Below are 18,755 nucleotides of genomic sequence, written 5' to 3'. Positions count from 1 at the left end.
AGGACTTGTGACAGATCCAGGAAAAGGAATTTTAGAATTGTTGCTTTTTGCCATCCTGAGGATCATACCCAAGGCCTTGTGCATGCTAAATAAGCACTCAACCACTGAGCTAAATGTACCCCAGTTCAGCTGATGGTTGTTTTTAGGTAATAGAGATAACAGTCTCCCAGACTTTTCTGCCTTGGCTGACTTCAAACTATGATCCTTAGATCTCAACCACGTGATTTGCTAGGATTACAGCTATGAGCCACCAATTACTAGCTTAGGGGCATTTTTACCCAAGACATGGCCCCACGGAGCTCTTGCCTAGTGTGAGGCTGGGGCCTTGGGTCTGATCCCCAACACAGCCTACACACAGAGAGGGAGAGCGAGAGAGGGAGAGAGAGCGCGCGCAAAAGAAAACATGGGCCTGCTCAGGTAGATGACAGTGGGCATGTGCCAGTCTAGCAAGCATGAGGCCCTGAGTTCAAACTCAACTACCACAGGGGCCAGGGAGAGAAAAGTGGGTGGAAAAAACACTGAGACTTCAGGCAAAGGTTAGCAGAAAAGGGAGATTCACTGAGAGGTGGGAAGGGAGCCAGGAAGGGAAGAAAAGAAAAATACCTGGGACAGGGAAAAAAGACAGCAGGGCTGGAAGGGAAGGTGGAATGAAGGTAGAGAGGTTCGAGGTGGAAGTTCACTATTAGGAGAAGATGCTCAAGAAAATGGGCGGATGGAAAACCACCCAACAGCCTGGCTTCCAGGCTAACCCAAGATGGAGAACCTCCCACAGGAGAAGAGATTGGGGCTGGGTACAGAGTAGGGCACTTGAGGTGGTCTTAGTTTTCCTGAAGCACTTGGGTGAGTGGTCTTCATCCAGGTCTTGCTTGCTTGCTTTTTGCCAGTTCCAGGCTCTGAACTCAGGGCCTTTTGCTCTTCCTGGCTTTCCCACTAAAGGCTGAAGCTCTACTATTTGAGCCACACCTCTATGCCTGGTTTCTTGCTGGTTAATCAGACATTAGAATCCCATGAACTTCCAGGGCTGCTTTGAACCCTAATCCTCAGATCTCAACCTCCTGAGTAGCTAGGATTTACAGGCATCTAACACCAATATCCAGCCAGATTTTACTTTTCTTTTTCTTTCTTTCTTTCTTTCTTTTCTTTTTTTTTTTTTTTTTTGTGGGTCATGGGGCTTGAACTCGGCCTGGGCACTGTCCCCGAGCTCTTCAGTTCAAGGCTACCACCCTACCCTTGAGCCAAGCCCCTTTTCCCATTTTCTAGAGGTTAACTGGAGATAAAAAGTCTCAGGTCCTTTTGTGCCAGGGCTGGCTTTGAACCTTGATCCTCAGATATCAACCTCCTGAGTAGTTAGGATTACAGGTGCAGATCTTACTTTTTAAAAGAGGGCTTGGAGCTTGGATCTCAGATCACTCACCTGCACACCAAATTCCTGTGACAGCAAACTACCCGCATCTCAGTCCCAGGGCCTGCCCGTAGCCAGTGCCCATAGCCTACAGCCAGGGTCCATTACCCATCGCCAGGGCCTATAGCCCAGTCATCTACTGTGGGGGTGGGGTCAGGAGAAGGGATTCCGGCTACCTGGGAGAGCAGGAGGTAGGCGAAACCCCTCTATGTGTCCCCTTGGGGCTGGAGACAGGTCCTGGAGAAGGAGGTACAGAAGGAAAGGCTGCAATGGAGGATGAGGGGTCGGAAATCTTGTCACCTGATCAACAGGATGCACCCGTCGTCAGGAGGCGGGGATTTCAGCCCAGATTCATCAACCTGGACAAGTCAGTTTCTTTCTTTGAACTTTGTATTCTCCCCTGTAAAACACAGGTAGATCCTTCCTAGCTCTTCCTAGCTCTTTATCCCTAGGTTTCAGAAAGGGGAAGCTGGACAGACAGAAGACTGTCAGTGCAGGGGGGCAGCCATGTGAGTTTCTGCAGCTCTGTCCTGACCTCATGGGGCCTGGGAAGGCCCCTCGCAGTCGGGGTCCACCTGGGCTCCATGTCAGGGCATCTTTGCCTCCTCTCCCCTTCACTTCACCGCAGAATTCCTCCTTGCTTCTGGCAGCTCCTGGTACAGTGGAGGGTGAGGGGCGATCGGCCTCCAGGTGGCGCTGTGCTCCCACACCAGGGAAATGATTATGTCATCGCTGGTTGGCCGTGTCCAAAGGCGAGATGGGGACGCCAGCCTGTGGCTTTTTCTCCACTAAATCATTGGATTTTTTAGCGAAGTGTAGGATGTGGGGGAGGTAGGAGGGGGTGCAGAGGGTGTAATGTGTATATTGAGGCTTGAACTCAGGGTCTGGGCGATGTCCCTGAGCCTTTTTTATCTCAAGGCTGGCGCTCTACCACTTCTTCCAGATTTTTGGTGATTAATTGGAGATGTGTCTTTTCCTACCCTGGTTGGTTTTAAACTGCGATCCTCAGATTCCAGCCTCCTGAGTAGCTAGGTTTACAGATGTGAGCTGCTGACGTTGGGCTAGACCATGTTTTAAGTGTGATAGAAAGGGTCCTAAAGCCAGGGCCTCCCAGGTGTGTGCTATACCCACAGCCCGAAGCATGCCTCCCCTCCCTTTTTTGTGCAAATCCTGGGGCTTAAATTTAGCTCCTGGATGCTTTCCAAGAGCCTTTTAGGCTAGCACTCTACCACTTGCACTACAGTTCCACGTCTAGCTTTTTGGGGTCTTTCTTGTCCTAGTTGACTTTGAACCCTGATCCTAAGATCTCAGCCTTCTGAGTAACCAGGATCACAGGCAGAAGCCCCTGGTGCCTGGCCAAAACATAATTTCGATGCCTGGTAATGGATGTGGTGACCCTGTCAGGCCAGGAGGTTGGCTCAGAGCTGGAGCAGGCTGAAGTTGGTTGGATATCTCTGGCCCCAGGGCACCCTGTGTAGTAGTCTTGGCCTGGAACTGATGTGAGGAGCTGGCCCTGAGCCACAGGAGGAAGAGTCATGGAATGAGCATTCCCTGACCATTCCTAATATAGCCATCCCCGGGCCCCACGCTTTGCCCTGCCCTGTCACCCTCCATCCCAGGGACCTGAGCTCTCTCTGCTCTGCCCTGTCACCCCCAAGAACTGGTACAGAAGCAGACCTGTTTGGGGGAAACTGTCCTCTACTCAAGGGCTTTGTGGGTAACTTCGTGGCCACTCCAGATGGTTTAGCAGAGAACCCTCCAGGGAGCCCAGGGGGAGCTTCAGGACCCAAAGCCCAGGACAGAAGTGAGGCACAGCTACTTGCAGCTAAGGGTTTGTATATATTATCAAAATCTTATGGAAAAAACAGATCCACAGCTATTTATACAACAGCAGGTGGGTGTGAAGAAAATGTCTGCTTTGGCATCAAACCTTAGCATCCAGCTGCTGTCTGTCTCTCTGCTCCCATCTGAAACCCATTCTCTCCCAGGCACTGTCTATACAGATCATCTACTCGTCATGGGGGACCCCCAGCCACTCCTGCTCTGCCTTCGGATCCCCCAGGCAGGCCTGCCACCCTCTGCCACAGTCCCACAGAGTACCACCCTCCCTACAGCTTTGCCCCCAAGGGCTCCACAGAGGCCTGAATCCTGGCTCTGGAGGGCAAAGGCTGAGTAGGTGTGTGGTCTCTGGGGGGCATCTCTGAGATCGGAGTCCTTTTGCAGTGTGCCAGTCACACGGGCCCTGAGAAGTGCCATTTTCTCCATGATGAGGGAGGACATCCCTTATCCACAACCCTCAGCTCCAAGTGTCAAAGCAACTTTTGGAGAGTCTCAGAGATAAGAAAAAGAAACTAAGCAGAGATGAGGCGTCCTCCCTGGAGAGTGGCCCCGGCCTGGAGCTCTCCCATGGCAAAACAGGGAGAGCCATTGCAAGTCAGCCAGGTGGGATGGGCAGGGTCTGTGCCGCCCTGGGATGTGAGCCTGGGCAGCCATGGCCTTGGCACCAGTGCCTAGCAGCCTGGCCCTACTGCAGCAGCTTGGGCACCTCCACCTGTGGGTCAAAGCAGAGATGAATTAGCGCAGTGAGGTTTTGACAGGGAGCTTCAGGTCAGCGGACACACCATGCCCCTTTCAGGAAGATGCCCTTGCAGGCAGTTCAAGGTCATCTGGGGGATGGAGGCATGCGGTGTTTGACATTAAAGGGGCATTCCTTTTTCTGCACAACTGGATGTCACTACGGGGTCCCTGGAATCACAAATGAGGCTGTCTTTTGTCCCTGGATGTCTAGTCATAAATGGGGAAGCATGGAGTCGGTAGGTGGCCAGCCAGGTGGAGAAACTCTCACCCTGGGACTTCAGGGAGAGATGGTTATGAGAACACAGTGTCCAGGAGGGTCATGTGGTCATGGCATGGGTTAGTAAACAGATTCTCCCAGCCAGATGCTGGGTTTCACACCTGAGATCCCAGCTTCCTGGGAGGTGGAGATTGAGAGGGTGACAATTTGAGAAGCCTGGATAAAAAGATAGTGGGAGGGCCAGAGGTATAGCTCAGTGATAGAGCATCTGCCTAGTAAGTGTGAGGCTCTGAGTTCAAACCCTAGAACTGCCAAATAAGACAAATCAAAGGAAAGGAAAAAAAATACCTCGCCTCTTAATTTGGAGGATAAGGGAGAGTGAATCTAATCAAAGGACATTAAAAGCATGTCTGGACATGTCAAAATAAACCCCCCTCATACAACTACCAGATACTAATTTAGAAAAGTCTCAGAGGAGACTAATGGAAAAATGCTTGCCTAGTAAGTACAATGTCTGGGGTTTGAGTCCCAGTACCCCCCCCCCCAAAAAAAAGACAAAACAAATACAGGTTTAAAAAAAAGAAAGAGGGCCGGGAGTTTGGCCTAGTGGTAGAGTGCTTGCCTAGCATGCACAAAGACCTGGGTTCAATTTCTTGGTACCACATACTTAGAAAAAGCCAGAAGTGGTGCTGAGGCTCAAGTGGTAGAGCTCTAGTCTTGAGAAAAATCCAAGGACAGTGCTCAGGACCTGAGTTCAAGCCCAGGACTGGCAAAAAAAAAGAAAAAGAAAAAGAAAAAAGCCAGTTGTGGTGGCTCATGTCTGTAATCCTAGCTACTCAGGAGGCTGAGATCTGAGGATTGAGGTTCAAAGACAGCCTGGCACAATAGGACCTGAGACTGTTATCTCCAAATAACCTCTAGAAAAAGGGAAGTGGGGCTTGGCTCCTGGGGTAGGGCTGTAGCCTTGAGCTGAAGAGCTCAAGGACAATGCCCAGGCCCAGGCTTAGGGTGGTAGCCTTGAGCTCAAGAGCTCAGGGACAGCTCCCAAACCCAGAGTTCAAGCCCTATGACCCACAAAAACAAAACAAAACAAAAAACAACAACAAAAAAGATCCAAGGGCCTGGAGTTTGGCCTCGTGATAGAGTGCTTGCCTAGCATGCACAAAGACCCAGGTTTAATTCCTCAGTACCACATTCATAGAAAAAAAGCTGGAAGTGGTGCTGAAGCTCAAGTCGTAGAGCTCTAGTCTTGAGAAAGTCCAAGGACAGTGCTCAGGCCCTGAGCTCAAGCCCAGGACCGGCAAAAAAAAAAAAAAAAACAACAACAACAAAAAAAAAACAGACTGAGAATGTGGCATAGTGGTAGAATGTTTGCCTAGTATGTACAAAGCCCTGGGTTGATTCCTTGGTACCACATACATAGAAAAAAGCCAGAAGTGGGGCCCAAGTGGAATAGCCACAGCTTTGAAAAAGCTAAAGGACAGTGCCCAGGCCCTCAGTTCAAGCCCCAGAACTGGCACAGACAGACACACAGACACACACACACACACACACATGCATTGTATTAATAACTTGACTTCTGGAATTGCAATCCTTTTGTACAACTACTAAATAATAATTGATAAATCTCTTAGGCAATTGTGAAACATATGACATTGCATCATAGAGCTAAATGTGCCCTAAATAAAATACAATTTATTGAAGTGCTTCTTCAATTTTTAAAAAAAGAAAAAGCTGGGCATTGGTGGTTTATGTCTGTAATCCTAACTATTCAGAGAGCTGAAATCTGAGGATCAAGGTTTGAAGCTTGTGAAACTCTTACCTCCAATTAATCACCAAACAGCCAGAAGTGAAGCTGTGGCTGAACTGGTAGAATGCCAGCCTTGAATGAAAAAGCTAAGGAATAATGCCCAGGCCCTGAGTTCAAGCCCCAGTGCTGGGACGGACAGACAGATGGACAGACACACACACACACACACACACACACACACACACACACACACGGAAGGAAGGAAGGAAGGAAGGAAGGAAGGAAGGAAGGAAGGAAGGAAGGAAGGAAAGGAAAGGAAAGGAAAGGAGGGAGTGTGGAAGGGAGGGAGAGATCAATCAGTGCCGCCAGTCTTGCCTGTAGGTGTGGTCTGCCTGAGGTAGGAAGGCGGCTGGCAAAGGCCTGACGGTGCCTGGAGGCAACTCACACTGGCTACGAGCATCTCCATCTCTCTGGCCACCCTGACCCTAGGCCTGTGTCCAGAACCACTTGCCTTTTTCAGCTGCTTGAGGTTGCTGGACCTGATGGCAGCCAGGAGCTGGTCGCGGGAGTTCTTCTCCTGGGCAGGGAGGACTTTGTCCCCCATCTTCCTCTGGGTAGCTGGTGAGAGTGAGTTCTTCAGGTTCTCCATGATCAGGGGAGGAGCCAAGGGAGGGGGAGGAGGGGGTGGGGCGGCGGGTGCACCCCCTTTCTTGGGAGAGTTCTTTGGAGTGGGCTTTGGAGATGGCTGGGGCGAAGGCTTGGGGGAGCCCTTGGCCAGGGCCCCGCCTTTGGGGACCTCCAGCCGATCCTTCTTCTCCCCACCGGCTTCCTGGGCCTGCCTTTGCTCTTGCAGCCGCTTCTGCCTCTGCTTGTCCATGTTGCGGCTGAGCAGGTTGGTGACGGTCATGCGGGGCCCAGCCAGCTCAAAATGGTAGCCAAGCTTGAGCAGGGTGGTGTTTTCCTTGAGCAGCTTGGCGATCTCCATCTCCGTCTTGCCCCCGCAGATGTGCCGCTGGTTGTGGAAGCGCAGCTCGGTCAGTGTGTTGTTCTGCAGGAGGGCGCGGAAGATGGCCAGGATGCCTTTGCCTGTGATGTGATTGGAGTCCAGGTTGAGGCTGGTGATGGTCTTGTTGGCCTTGAGCATGATGGCGATGGCAAAGGCCACGTGGTCATCAGCCCGCGTGTTGGCCAAGGCAAACACCTTGACCACAGTGTTGAACTCCAGGGCCTCGGTGAACCGGACCAGGATCTCATTGGTGATGCAGTCAGAGTTGTTCACGTTCACCTCGGTCGTGTCTGGGTCATTATTCTTCACTTTCTCCAGTGGCTCATCAAATATGCTGGGGGCCGCCTCCTCCTCGGGCCGGGCAGGCCCTTCTGACTGCCTGCCGGGCCCGCTGGGGGCCTGCCTCTCGGCTGCTTTGGTCTTCTTCTCTTCCGGGGCCTCCTTCTCATTTGGGGTTTTGTCCTTCTGGACTTTTCCATCCTCCTTTTTGGTATCTCTGTCCTCGCCTCCTCTTTGTCCCCCTTCACCCTCCTTTTTCTTGTCTGTGCCCTTGCTGGCCCTTCTCATCGTCTCATCTTCTTGTCTGGTGTCTTTGTTCCTGCGCTCCCCTACAGCCATCTTGCTGTCCTCTTTCTTAACCGCTTCCTTTACATCTTCTCTCTTCTTGTCCTTGCCCCTGTCCAGGTTGGCGCTCTCTTTCTTCTCTTCTTCCTTCCTTGTGGTAGTCGTCCTTTCTTCCCCTCTCCCCTCCTTCCCACCCTCCTTCTTGTCCACCGCTGCCCTGACCCGGCCCTTGTCGATACCTCTGATGACCTTCTCCTCCTTGGCCTTCTCTCCACCTCTGCCATCAGCTTCCTCGTGGTCTCTGGAGAAGCTTTTCTTTAAACCGCCCCTCTTTGGCTCTTTTCCCAGATCTGAGTCCCGCCGGGGACCCAGGGCCTTTCTGTTGGCATCTCTGCCCTTTTCCTCTCCATTCTTGGCATCTGTCTTGCTCCCCGCTTGCTTGCTTTCCTAAGAAGTCAGAAAAGAAAAATAAATATTCAAAGCTTGCTACAAAGGAGAGGAAAGGGTATGGAGACTGGTGGGGGAGGCTGTGGCATCTCCAAAGGACATTTGGCTTGGGGAGAGTGATGTCATGTCTCTGATGGCGACAGCCGAAGGAGCAGTTAGTTCCCTCTGGCTGCAAAATGGGTTGATATCAGACTCCCATCTTCAGGGTCATGTGATGCCGAAGGAGCACCAGTAGATAGTGAAGCTGCAGACCCTGTCCTGCACATGCTCAGATCACAGTTGCCCTTTCTGGTCATCAGTGAGTGAGGCCTGCTTTCCACAGTGTCCTGCCATGACTTGTTGAAACCTGAGCAGACAGCATGGAACTGCAGTTCATCACGGCCTTTCCACATTAATTTGTGTTAGTGTGTGTGTGTGTGTGTGTGTGTGTGTGTGTGTGTGTGTACAGGTGCATGCACACGTGTATTTGCATGTGCGTGCTGTACCTGTACTGGGCCTTGAACTCAGGGCCTAGTGTTCTCACATGGGTTTTTTTTGCTCAAGGCTGGCAGTCTACCATTTGAGCCACACCAGTGTGTCTTGTTTTTTGCTGGTTTACCACTGAACTACCACTCCACTTCTGGCTTTGTGCTGGTTAATTGAAAATAAAAGTCTCTCAGATTTGTTTGCCTGAGCTGAATTTAAATTATAATCCTCAGATCTCTGTCTCCGGAATAGCTAGGATTAAAGGCATGAGACATCAGTACCTGGTTTAATTTTGATTGTTTTTTTTTAGTCAGTCGTGGGACTTGAACTCTGAGCCTTGGCACTGTCCCTGAGCTCTTCAGCTTTCTAGGACTTTCCTGCAGCTCAGTTTCTAGTGATTAATAAGAGTCTCTTGGTCTTTAGTGCCTGGGCTGGCTTTGGAGGTTGAAAACAGGGCCTGAGCACTGTCCATGGGCTTTCTCAAGGCCAGAGCTCTACCATTTGAGCCACAGCACCATTTCTGGCTTTTTCTATGTATGTGATACAGAGAAATTAAACCTAGGTCTTCGTGCATACTAGGCAAGCACTCTACCACTAGGCCAAACACCCAGCCCCTACGTTGGATTTTTAATAAACAATGAAATGTCATTTTTGTGGCCCACTACATTTTTGGCTTGTAGTGTATACCTAAGTGTCTCCCCTAGTCCCAGCTCTACTGCTGAGGGGAGCCAGAGGCTCTCAGACACTGGAAAACTTCAAGTGTGGTGGGTGCCAATGGATCATGCCTGTAATCCTACCTACTCAGGAAGCTGAGATCTAGATCAAAGCCAGCCCAGGCAGGCAAGTTCATGAGACTCTTACTTCTAATTAACTAGCAAAAAAAAAAAAAAAAAATCTGGCAGTGGAGCTGTGGCTCAAGTGGTAGAGTGTTAGCCTTGAGTAAAAAAAGCTAAGGGACAGTGACCAAGCCCTGAGTCCAAGCCCCCAGTACCAGCAGAAAAATACCACCACCACCAAAACCTCTTAAGTGTGATCCTAGTTTGAGAGTATTAGCTTTCCATCTGCACCAGAGCGGCGGAGGAGCCTGTAACATGCCTGAGAGGAGATATGAGAACTTAGAGGAGGATCAGAGAACCTGAGCTGCAGGAAAGCCCTTTACTACAGGAAGAGAGAAACCATGCCTGAATGTCAGAAGGGCTGCTGTCTTTTAAGAGTGCCTAACTGGTGGGGGGCGGGGGGGATAAGAACGGAAGAAAGAAAGAAACTGTCTGGCTCGTGTAGGCCTCCCTCACTCTCTGCCTTCCAGAGGGAATGGAGAGAGAGGTTGGTTGGTTGGTTGGTTCCATGGAAACCATTTGTACCTGCTCCACAAACACATGTCACAGGGGACCAGCCTGGGTTTATTTAGCAGAAGTCTTTGGCTCGTCTGCTACAATCACAATAGCCAGCCAAGGGCCCAGAGCCTGGGAGAAAGAGCCTTGGAATGTGCCCTTCCTGCTCCTGTCCCCCAGTCCAGCTGCCCTGGTGGGTCACGGGAGCTACGGTGATGGGGTAGGGGTAAAGGACACCCCCTCATTCAATGCAGGGTTCCAGGGCACTGACCCTTCAGATCACCCTGGAGCAGAAGTGGAGGTGACTTTATTATAGCTAAAGGAGTAGAGTATGCAAATAAAATGCAAATGAGGAAACCTATCCTATTGGATGGTGCCTTTATAATAACCCCTTTGGCCAGGGAATCCCCTCTCCCTTTCTACCCTATCCCACTCAGAGCCAGAGCCCAGGAAAAGCTAAGACTCAGGGATTAGAATCTCCAACCTAGGCTCCGGATGTCTGGCCTAAAACAACACCTCCTGCCTGGACATCCTTTCCCCAAATGTGCCCACTTCAGTGTCCACTGTGCACTGACCAGCTGTCTTGGCAACTTAAAGGGAAACTGAGACCCAGACAGTGACCACCAACTATATGGAGCAGATGCAGGGGGAAAAAAATTGGGCCATGAAAACAGTGTAACTGACTGACCATCCTCACCAAGGACCAAGCCTTCCATCCTGCCTGCCTGTCCAGAACCCTCTGGACACCTGAAGGCCCTAATACCCCTGGCTCAGAGCCAACCTCCTCCTCTGGCCAAGCCCCTGCACACCAAGGCTCCCATTCAGTATGTCCCTTCCTTCTTTCTTTCCTCTCCAAGTGGGAATGGTTTTAGCCAGTGCACACTGGGGTGCAGACCCCACATCCTAACCTCTCCCCTCTGTCCTAACCTAGGACTACCAACCCCACCCTCTTGGTATTGGTACGTCCCCTTCGCTGGGGTCCTGCTTGGCTAGGATCTGCCAACTATCTGTTGCTTAGGAGGTGTGCCAACCCTTTAAAAAGAACCTAATGGAAAACACGTTGGGGGGGGGAGAGAAGGCTGATTAATCATCAGTTTCCTCCAAATAGCCAGGAATGAGTGGGGCTGGGGCTGGGGCTTGCTGTAGCTCGCAGCAGAGAGCTCAGACCTTGCCTTAAAAGGAGAAGGAGTCCAGAGTTCTCCTGGGCTGGGATTTCTGTAGAGGAGCTCCTCGTGGCACATAGCTAAGCTAGCTGCCTCCTTTGTGCTTATCTGAGAGGGAGTGCAGGCCAAACACTTTTTGTTTCTAGAACTAGGAGTGCATCCTGGGACCTCCAGGGCTTATTTTTGTCTGTGTTCCTGTCTCTAGACCTTACTTAACCTTTTGTCCCTATAGCAAAGAGGAGTTTAGGTTAGCTAGCAGAAAGAACACCCATCGTATGAAGGATTATCAGCTTCCAGGTGTGAGACAGAGGGGCAATCATTTTTTGAAAAAAGCCTTTGAAAAAAGCCTAAGGGTTATGGAGATGCCAATGTGTGTATGCACTTCCAAGACAAGGGATCCAGATTCCCCTGGCAATGCTTCTGGACGTATCATTGACATCTAGGGGCAGTAGCATTCCTAGGGCCCCAGTGGGAGCAGAATCTCAACACCTCTGTTCGTAGGCCCGCAGGCAGCAGCCTTCCCCTGGGGAAGACCTGTGACACATCTGACAGACCTGTGAACATCATTGTCCTTAGCAAGGCCGCTGAGCTTTTCAAGGCTGTCCGTTCTGGGAATGCTGGGGATTGTTCTAGAAATATTCTGCTCCCAAAGGCGTGGGAGAACACTGACTCTGCAGGCAGTTAGCCAGTGTGCAGATCCCAGCAATATGTCCAGAGGTGAGTTGTTTGTTTAGCCCCTGGGAGCTCCTCACGGGCCAAGGGTCTCTGGAGCTGGCCTCAAACTAAGGTCCAAGGTCAAGAACGACTTGGATAGGAACTACACTGTGTTGTGTTGAGCCCCTGGGGATGGTAGGCAGGGGGGCCCGTCCCTTCTCTCATGGGTGACCTCCTGACCCCTTTGTTCTGCAGGGTGAAAAGTTAACCCTTGCCCAGCCGTCAGTGGAACCGTCTTGGTACTTTTCTGTGGAGATGAAATGCATGTCAGATGCCAGACACCTGCCCAGTGATGCTAGGGAGGGACCAGGTTGCTTTGAGAAGTCTTCCCACAAACCCCTAGCACCCCTGTGGTGACAGAGGCAGGGAGCAGTGGTGTGGGCACAGACACAGTCCCATCCGCAGAGTCAACCGGATGCATCCTCTAGAGCCAGTCCACTGGGAATCCTGTGGGCTTGCTCATTTTCTAACAGATTCATCCAGCAGGATAGAGACATAGTGTCCCATGACACTGGGTCTTGTCATTGCCATCCAGGGAGCATGGCAGCAGAAGGAAGAGCTGGCCAGGCATCTGTGGTAGAGGATACTGAGGGTGAACACCTCTGTGGGGGTTACTGACTTGGCTTACCCCATCTCCTTAAGATGGCCAATGACTTCGAACTTGCTAAGCAAGTGCTCTATCACATGAGCCATGCCCTCCGCCCATTTTGTTACACAGAGAAGCTGGGGTCCCTTTCTTAGCCATTCCTAAGTGGAAGTTCCTCAATGCCTAGCTGACAGTGGCTCAGAGTCAGGACCTTGGCTCCTCCTAGCAGCCTGCTTGTCAGTTACCCCCCCCACCTGACCATTCCCTTTTCCTCTCATGCTCGCTTCAAAGCTCCTGACTCAAGGAAACCCTGAACCTTTGCACTAGCCCTGGCAGGAAGAGTTGTGAGAAAGCCCTTCTACTTCCCCCTGCAAGCTGTAAGTGGCATGTGGAGAAACTAAGGCCTCACTGGAGAAGGAGGGGAGAAGATGAGAAGTAAGAGTACGGCGAGACTCTAACTTCATACCCAGTTAACCCTCTATAAGGATACTATTTGGAATGTTCAAGGGTTTCCATACAAAGCCCCCCACAGACACTGAGTTCCTTTCCACACTGGGAGTGCAAGCCAGGTATGGTGGTTCATACCTGGAATCTCAGCACTGGAGAGGTAGAAGTAGGATTCTGAGTCTGAAACTAGCAGTGGTTACACTGTGTCAAATAACACAAACAAAGAAACAACAAAAGAATAGAGAGCTGGCACCCATGGCTCATGCCTATAATCCTAGCTACTCCACGAGTCCTGGAGGATTATGATCCAGAGCCAGGCTGAGAAGTCTGCAAGACTCTGTCTCCAGCAAAAATGCCAGATTGGAGATTTGGCTGAAATGGCTAGCCTTGAGCAAGAAAGCTGAGAGTTCAAGACCTTGGTTACACACATGTGTTCATACACACACACACACACACACACACACACACACACATACACACACACACGGATTGGGATTCAAAATAGAATTTCTAATTTAGGACTAGGGGCTCTCTCGTAAGATGTGGAGACTTTCTGGGCATACTGACCATCCCTCTTCTGGAACTCCAGAGTGGGGTGGGGGGAGAGGAGGAGAGAGGGGAGGAGAGGGAGAGAGAGAGAGAGAGAGAGAGAGAGAGAGAGAGAGAGAGAGAGAGAGAGAGAGAGAGAGAGAGAGAGAGAGGGAGAGAGAGGGGTGGTAGTGGGACTGGGGTTTGATTTCGTTTTCCTTCACCACTTGAGCCATGTCATCAACCTGTGCTGTTCTCTCTCTTCTCTTCAGAGGCTGGGGCGCAGCGCCAGACAGAGGAGAAAGCCTGGTGAACACGCTAGGAAGAGCCATGTGAGTTTCTAAGAAGCACATACTAGGCTGGAGGAAGTCCCTCCCTTTCAGGGAGGTGACAGACAGGAAGCAGAGCTGGCTGCCCTTCCTGAAGAGACAGAAGAGGTACCAAACTGGCAGGGGCAATTGGCTGATCCCTGAGGTGGGAGAGGTGTTTGACCAATGGATGCAGAGCCCTCTTGGGCCCCATCTCCTACCCTCCTTATTCCTAGGCTCCATCCTCCAACTGGGTCTTAATACCAACATAATGTCTACACCCCATTTTCATCCTGATATTCCTTAATGGAAGGCGGTAAACAAGGAGAAACTCTGCCTTGGGGGATTGGAGGTGGGAGGTGGGGTGTGGGTTGGCAGGGTGGGGAGGGGAAGGCGCTAACAGACGTTAGTTTCTCCATCTGTACCACTTTAGCCCAAAATATGGAAGCTTGGAAGAGATCAAGTTTGGGTTACTAGATTCTAGACTTCAGACTGAGAAGCTAATTCCCAGCTTTGCCCTTCCGTCAAACACTGTATTTAAGCGATTTTTCTCTGGGCCATACTTGAAATGAACTTCTAGGACAAGACTTCTATCTCCTTGGTTCTCAGTTCTCATCCAGACCCCTGCCCACCCTCTGCTTGTTGGTATGCAAGACAGACCCTCAAGTCCTGATAAATGCTGGGTGCCACTTGGGATACAAGATTATCTTAAAACACAGACTGTTATCCCAGCACTCAGAAGGCTGAGGCAGGAGGATCTAGAACTCAAGGCCACCCTTCTTCTCTCCATTTGTCTGAAGGGTCTTACTTCATGCAGAGTTTTCATTTCCATATCCGTTTTGCCTTTTAAGGATGAGGAGCAGAGGTAATGAGAGATGTACCAACTTGGGTGGCTGAAGCTCTTGCACTCAGTGGGCTAGAGACCTCTGACTACTCACAGTCTTATTGTGCCAGGGCTTTTGGCAATGGAAGGATGGATGGGGAGAGGTGACCTGACCCTAGGAGAAGCCAGCATAAAAGAAGAAGGTAGAATAGAAGATATGGCTTCTCACCTGGGGACCGACTCCACTCAGGAAGCTTCATTCCACTGTAAGTGGAGGGAATCTGGTTTTAGGGGAGGCTGTGGCCTAATGTCTTCACCCTGACTTCTGTTAGGGGTCAGGGGCAGCCTGTTGCTGGTCCTGAAAGGTCTCGTGCAGGATCTCTGCTGATAAAGGGGCCGTTCTACTTCTTTCTGCCCTTAGACCTCAATGTTTCGCCAACTGGTCTTGGTGACTCATGCTGAGAAGTGTGTAGCAAACCCCATTTTGGGAGAAACCAGGAAATCTCTGGAGAAACAAGTCATTTACCACCCTGCTCTCGGAGCAACGTAGGATTTTCTGCTTCTTATTGTTATTCCTGCCTAGCTGAAGACTCAAGCTAGTTTGGGGGGGGAAAAAAAACTGTAAAGATCTACTTTAAGTTATTTGTCCCAGAGTTCTGGGACCCACTTGGGTCCCAGGGGAGGCGGGGGAAGGGGGTGGCAGGAGGAACACGCTGTCCTCTGGACTGAGCTGTGAGCTGGAACCCTGGCTCTCACCCAGCCACCCTCCTGCCTCCTCTAAACAGAAGAGGCCATGATGCTCTAATGGAAAACAGCTTCCTGGGTGTTCAGCCCCACAGGGCTCAGCAGGGCCTCTGAGCTCATTTTCATGCTCTAGGGCTACAGAGAGAATGTCGTGTGTGTGCGGGGTTGGGGGCTGAGGCTTGAACTCAGGGTCTCCCACTCTCCCCTGACTTTTTCACTCAAGGTTGGTGCTCTATCCCTAGAGCCACAGATCCACTCTGAGCTTTTTTTTTCTGATTAATTGGAGCTTTGCAAATCTGGGAGACATTTTGTCTAGATCTCTGCAACTTCTGGACAGAGCTGAGTCCAGGGCAGAGCTCCCTGGTACCCTATAGAAACCTTCAGGAAAACACCAACCAGCACCCAATGGTACCACTTTTTAGTTTACATGTCTATATTCACATCTCTATACCAGCTTCTAATTTACCTCCAAGGCTTTCTCCAGTATCTTCCTTTAAAAACAAACAAACAAACAAACAAACAAAAACCTCAGGCCAGGAATGTAGCCTAGTGGTAGAATGCTTACTAGCATGCACAAAACCCTGGGTTCCATTCCCCAGTACCACATACACAGAGAAAGCCAGAAATGGCACTGTGGCTCACGTGGCAGAGCACTAGCCTTGAGCAAAAAAAATGTCTAAGAATAGTGCCCAGACTCAAGCTTCAGGACTGGCAAAAAACAAAACACCAACAACTGAGGACCTCAGCTTGGTAGGTAAGTACTCTATCCCTTGGGCCACACTATTAGGCTTCCAGTGTCTTCCTGAAGATTCCAGTAGGGCTCAGAATTATGGACAGAAAAATATACATACTGACTTCATTACCACTCCCATCTAGAATTTTTTTTTGGGGGGGTCAGTCATGGGGCCTGAACTTGGCCTGGGCGTTGTTTCTGAGCTCTTCAGCTCAAGGCTACTGCTCTACCCCTTGAGCCACAGCACCACTTCTGGTTTTCTGGTGGTTAATTGAAGATGAGTCTCACAGACTTTTTAGTGCCTGGGCTGGCTTTCAACCGCGATCCTCAGATCTCAGTCTCCAGGGTAGCTCGGATAACAGATATGAGCCACACTGCCCATGGTTTCTTCTCAGGAATTTTTTACCCCAGATAAATGAAAAACTTTAAACCACCATATCCCAGGCCTCATTTCTGGAAAGTTCCTCATTTGATGTTTCAGGAGCACCACAACCCCCGGGAGAAGACACCTTCAGCAGCACAGCTTCAGGAGACCTAGGCTCTCCATGTGCCAAGGCTTAAGTTGGGAAGGGAATCTGCTCTCTATCTGAAAGCAGAGAGGGTCAGAGCTGATGGACAGCTAGAGAGCAGTAAGCTGAAGCTTCATATTCTAGAACAATCAAGAGGTAGGCACCAGGAATTTGGCCGGGAGTTTGGTAGAGTGCTTGCCTGGCACGCACGAAGACCCAGGTTTGATTCCTTAGTACATGTATATAGAAAAGGCTGGAAGAGGTGCTATGGCTCAAGGCGTAGAGCTCTAGCCTTGAGAAAGCCCAAGGACAGTGCTCAGGCATTGAGCTCAAGCCCTGGACTGGCAAAACAAAACACAGAACAGAATAATCAGGAGGTGGAGGGAGAAAGAAAGTCAGGATCAGGAGGAAGAGAGTCAGCAAACAAGGCTGTCAGGCCCCTGGGCCAAGGATGCCAAGTCAACCTCTGCACAGAGCAGAACCCAAATACACGGGAAGTGGGGACCAGGGCGTCAGTCTACAGAGGTGGTTTTTCTAGGGAATGTCATTTGTACATACGGGCAAGAGAAGGACTTGCCTGAACCAGACAAGAGAAAGCAAGGGATCTGTGGAGCTTGGTACATCTGGGGACCATGGTGAAGTCCTTTGTGACTTGAATGGGCAGAGGAGGAGGTGGTGGGAGATGAGATGAGGACTGGATGCAATGAGGTTCTTTACCACCACCACACTAAGCAATATGACCATTGCCTGATGGGCCGCACAGATTTGAAAGAGAAGCAACAGATTTGTGTTTTAGAAAGCAAGCAAGCTCTGGCTGCTGTTCAGAGTGTAGTTGAGGCTGGGAGAGACTGGAGCTCAGGAGAGAGGGTCCATCTAGGGGCTGCTGCAATAGTACAGGAATCATGAGCTGTTAGACCAAGGGTGAGAAGTGAGTGCAGAGAGGAGACACATTCCACAAATACTTTTGGGTCCGGCTGGTAAGGCTATGTGAAGAGAGGGATGACAAGGAGGGCTGAAAGATGATGGAGGTCTCGAGAGCGATGCTTGCAGCTCTTATAAGGAAGAGGAAGGGGGAACAGAGACATGAAAATTGAGATGGTGAGCTGTTTTGGCGACGACAAAGTTTAAATGCTTAACAAGCTGGCATTCATAGGGACCAGAGGCTCAGGAAAAGGATCTGGGCCAGAGATAGAGATCTGGGAGTCTCTGGCATGTAAGTAGCAATAAGAGCTGTAGGAGGAAGTAAGGTGATTCTGAAAGGCGAGTTCTAGGGAAGAGGAAGGGATGTACAGAAGTGCAGCCAGGAATCTGTCACATTGCTTAAGTAAATAAAGTCTATGTCGGGCTGGATGTGCTGGTGGCTCACACCTGTAGCTATACAGGAGGCTGAAATCTGAGGATCAGATAGTTTTGAACATAGCCTGGGCAAGAAAGTCAGTGAAAATATCTCTCTCTCTCTCTCTCTCTCTCTCTCTCTCTCTCTCTCTCTCTCTCTCTCTCTCTCTCTCTCTGTCTCTCTCTCTCTCTTTCTCTCTTTCTCTATCTCTTTCTTTCTCCCTCCTCCCTCTCTCTCTCTGTCACCTTTTCTTTTTTGAGTCATGGGGCTTGAACTCAGGACCTGAGCACTATCCTTGAGCAAAAAGATTTTTGCTCAAGGCTATTGCTCTGCCACTTGAGCTATAGAACCACTTCTGGCTTTTTTCTGAGTAGTTTACTGGCAATAAGAGTCTCACAGGGATGGGAGTTTGGCCTAGTGGTAGAGTGCTTGTCTAGCATGCACAAAGACCCAGGTTCGACTCCTTGGTACCACATACACAGAAAAAAGCTCAAAGTGGTGAAGTGGCTCAAGTGGTAGAGCTCTAGCCTTGAGAAAGCCCAAGGACAGTGTCTAGGCCCTGAGTTCAGTCCATAGGACTGGCAAAAAAAAAAAAAGAGTCTCATACTTCTCATACTTTCCTGTCTGCACTGGCTTCAAATCATGATCTTCAGATCTCAGCCTCTTGAAAAGCTAGGATTACAGTCATGAGCCACCAGCACCCAGCTATTCATGAGACTCTTATCTCCAATTAATTACCAAAAAGCTGAAAATGGAGATGTGGCTCACGTGTTAGAGTGTCCACCTTGAGCAAAAAAAATAAAGGGTAATATCAGCTCCTGAACTCAAGTACAGATAGACAGACAAACACAAACACAGACACAGACACACACACACACACACACACACACACACACACACACCCATAAACTTTGAGGCTGACAGACTCAATCACAGTGAGGTTCATGTAACACCTCAGGATGTCCATTGTGATGATAATGAGGTGAAGAAGTTGGAACCTGCATATATGGCTGGTAAAAATACAAATGGTGCTGCCATTTTGGAAAACAGTTGAGTAATTCCCCAATAGTTAAACAGACAGCCCCTATATGATCCATAAATCATA

The 18,755-nt window shown here is 50.1% G+C and overlaps 1 protein-coding gene across 2 annotated transcripts in view; it reads right to left on the bottom strand.

The window, feature by feature from the left end:
* The window catches only part of Lmod1 (leiomodin 1), a 46,575-nt gene that overhangs the window by 7,184 nt on the left and 20,636 nt on the right, over positions 1–18,755 (bottom strand). The window contains exons 2-3 of one of the 2 annotated variants that reach the window (XM_090341433.1): positions 6,458–7,963; positions 3,219–3,953 (exon numbers count right to left, since the gene is read on the bottom strand). In XM_090341433.1, the coding sequence (XP_090197559.1) occupies positions 3,927–3,953; positions 6,458–7,963 (1,533 nt within the window). In that variant the 3' untranslated portion in view covers positions 3,219–3,926. Of the gene's footprint in view, positions 1–3,218; positions 3,954–6,457; positions 7,964–18,755 lie in introns of those variants that run through there. The other variant, XM_090341432.1, reaches the window with a different exon arrangement.

This window comes from Megascapheus bottae, chromosome 10, assembly GCF_031878675.1.
Source record: "Megascapheus bottae isolate mThoBot1 chromosome 10, mThoBot2.hap1, whole genome shotgun sequence".
In the NCBI taxonomy this organism is placed as follows: domain Eukaryota; kingdom Metazoa; phylum Chordata; class Mammalia; order Rodentia; family Geomyidae; genus Megascapheus; species Megascapheus bottae.
Note: the sequence above shows the minus strand (reverse complement) of the source record. Positions and strands in the feature narration are given on the sequence as shown.